General features: G+C 32.7%; 1 protein-coding gene across 1 annotated transcript; it reads right to left on the minus strand.

Annotated features, from left to right (window-relative positions):
- Nucleotides 1-1,457: 1,457 nt before the first annotated feature.
- On the minus strand, nucleotides 1,458-2,000 carry LOC140885374 (mini zinc finger protein 2-like). Its single transcript, XM_073292337.1, has one exon. The coding sequence runs from the start codon at nucleotides 1,972-1,974 to the stop codon at nucleotides 1,699-1,701; it is 276 nt and encodes a 91-aa protein (XP_073148438.1). The 5' UTR covers nucleotides 1,975-2,000; the 3' UTR covers nucleotides 1,458-1,698.
- Between the last annotated feature and the right edge of the window lie 1,015 nt (nucleotides 2,001-3,015).

The raw sequence follows: 3,015 nt of genomic DNA on the forward strand, positions 1-3,015 counted from the left end.
GTAGAGTAGGTTTTCTGTGAGACGGTTTCACGAATTTATACCTGTGAGACGATCTAATTTGGCTCATTTTACAATGAAAAATAATATTTTTAACATAAAACGTAATATATTTTTTTTATGAGTCGGGTCGAATATGATATATTTCTCATAAAAATGATCCATAAGGCAGTCTCATAAGATTTGTGCAAAAGGGTATTGCATAAAACAAGTACATTTATGGGAAGATTGATTTGGATAGATGGAAATTGGAAATACATTATTTTTATAGCACGAAAGCTTAGTCAACTTTAAGTGGTTAAACAATATTTTGGTCAACTTTATGTGATTAAACAAATTAAAGGATACTAAATTAATTAGTCCAAGAAAACATGAGTGGACATGTGGGCCTAAGCTTAAGGAGGAAAAAAAATCGAATGTTTTTAAATAAAAGATGATGTATTTATAAATTGAAAATGTTGTCCTCGTTGAGAAAGTGGACAGTTGGATTTCTTGCATAATCCTGTCTTTTGGTTCCTTGGATGCAAATGCTCCAAAACCTATTTATATTATTCTTTGGTTTAATTGGATTCAAATAATATTAAATCTCAACACAGCTTGGTGGAGAGACATTACAACTGTATTTCAGAATACATATATATCATTGGAATTCAAAGAGATAGACTTGAAAAATATATGCATATGAAAGTAGGATCCTATTCTCACGAGGTCTTAGTTTCTCGTAATCAAGCAATGCACCGATGATCGAACGAAAATAGAGGAGCAAACATGAAACTTGATAAGCCCGATCCCCCTTTTCGAAAGTTAAATATAATCGCGGAAAAATCAAGCTCAGCTCGCGTTGATCAGGACTGATTTCATGTGTTCGATCGCGTGAATGGCTTCCTAAACTATATATGCCAAGCTAAATATGGTAACATTGAGGCCATGTAAATCCCTATGTAAATAGTGAATTGGACTATATATATACATAGACTAAGGTAAACGTGCGTATCAAATGACTTTTTTGTTTTTAAAACGTGAAAATTTTCAAAAAAGTTAATAGGTAGCATGTGTTTAATCTCTCGGAATTCATGACAGGAAATATAAGAAAATTATACAACACCTGCATTAATGGAGCAGAGACAGAACTAAGGGATAAAAAATTTTAGAACTAATATGTATTAATTAGTTTCACAAAAAAAAAGTGGAATATAGTTTTGTCAGAAGTTGAGTCGTTTTAAGTACTGCTGTTGGTGATTGGAATTGAAGATCATAATATTCAATATTGAACAAAACAAAGAACCAAAAGAAAGAAATATTTCATATAATAATTCATCTAGATTTTGAATCTAAGCTGCTATCGGTGATGGATCTCTAGCCCGATCCCGGCTTGATCTCGACGAGAATGAAATCTCCCTTGACCACAAAACTTTGAGGGAAATATATATATATATATTTTTTTTGCTGAATCAGAGCCAACATGTTCTCTCACTCGAATATGTCTCCATTTCAATACAATACATATACTTTGAAGACAACCAGTAAAAATCTCGTGTCTCTAAATCTTATGACAAACTTTTTTACAAGAAATAAATGTTCTTTTTGGTAAACACACATATTCGTTTTAATATTTCTAAAGGCGATATGTATGATCGATCAATTGCTGCAACTTTTTTCAAGAAATTAAGTAAGAGATATATATGTTGGGAGTTTAATTTTTCAAGAAGGTGAAGAGGAAGAACTATTACAAACCACCTCAGTCTCCACCTCCATCCGGTGGAAGTTGCGGTGGCAGCCGCAGGCGGCGCAGCTGAATGCGGCGGCCGTCCCTTCCTCGCCCGCCGCCATGAATTCCCGGCATCCGTCGACGGCGTATCCTCCAATATTGGCTGCATGATTCTTCCGGCATTCGGCGTACCTTACGGTCCTGACAACTTGAGAGCTGCAAGCCCTTTGGAAAGCTTCTTTTCGAACAACTACTTGCTTTTTCGTCATTCAGATTGATTACTGTAACCCTAGCTAATTCTTCACTATTCTTCCAAGTAAAAGATTTTGGGGTTTCTTTTTCGGCTTGCCAGAGCTTTTGGTTTTTTTATTTTGCTGAAATAATTCAAGAACAGTTTTTCTTGTAGATGGAATAAGAAAAGAAAATAAATTATATTTATATATATAATAATATATAAGACCCTAACCTAACCTAACCTAACCCTAGAAAGAGAATGTTTTTTTTAAATATATATATAAACTAAAAGAGAATTATTTTTTTAAATAGAAAGTTTCTATTTTCTCTGCTTCAGAAAAAAAAATGTCTTAAGTCACATAAAACTCCCTATCATAGAGTAAGCACAGTATGTGTCGCTGCGTAGTTTATACAAGATGATCAATTGATAATTTGGCAGACCTCACATATGCTTACCCGGACCAGTGGATCCACAGGCAACGAGGGTAACCTTATTCCCATGTAATAAAATAAATTTAAAAATTGTAGGAGAAGCCACTCACCATGTTCTTTTATTAGATTATGATAAATAAAAAAATTCAATGTTATTATATATATTGAGTACTAAATCACACTCATAGTTAGAAGATAATATTTAAATTTTAAGCTTGTACTATAAAGACAATTACCAATTTAAACATTAGTAAGGGCAAGGGAAATCAATGGAGGGGAATGATCGTTGTCTTTCTTTAATGTTGTAATTAATATAATATATTTCTTTGTTTACTTTGTCAAGTGAACATAGTTATTTAGATATTGGCAATTGGTTTTTGAGTTTTATTTAATGGGTACACTTAGGTTACATGTGCCCTTTGATTAGTGATTATACTTTTAGAAATTAATTAGCAAGTTGGATGATTAATTTATTAAAAGGAGTCGTATGAAATGATCCCCCACCTGCCTTTAAATATACATGAAAAGATTGGCATTTGTGTACATCCATTGAGTACTATATATGTTCTCTAGTACTGATATATTTAAACGAGTACTATGTGCCAATTTTGATTAGATCATGTTTGAGTTAAACTATTAGAGAA

Source organism: Henckelia pumila, chromosome 2 (genome assembly GCF_033568475.1).
Source record: "Henckelia pumila isolate YLH828 chromosome 2, ASM3356847v2, whole genome shotgun sequence".
Taxonomy (NCBI): Eukaryota; Viridiplantae; Streptophyta; class Magnoliopsida; order Lamiales; family Gesneriaceae; genus Henckelia; species Henckelia pumila.

Coding starts and splice junctions, on each gene's coding strand:
- LOC140885374 (XM_073292337.1), bottom strand. CDS start 1,974: ATGACGAAAAAGCAAGTAGTTGTTCGAAAAGAAGCTTTCCAAAGGGCT.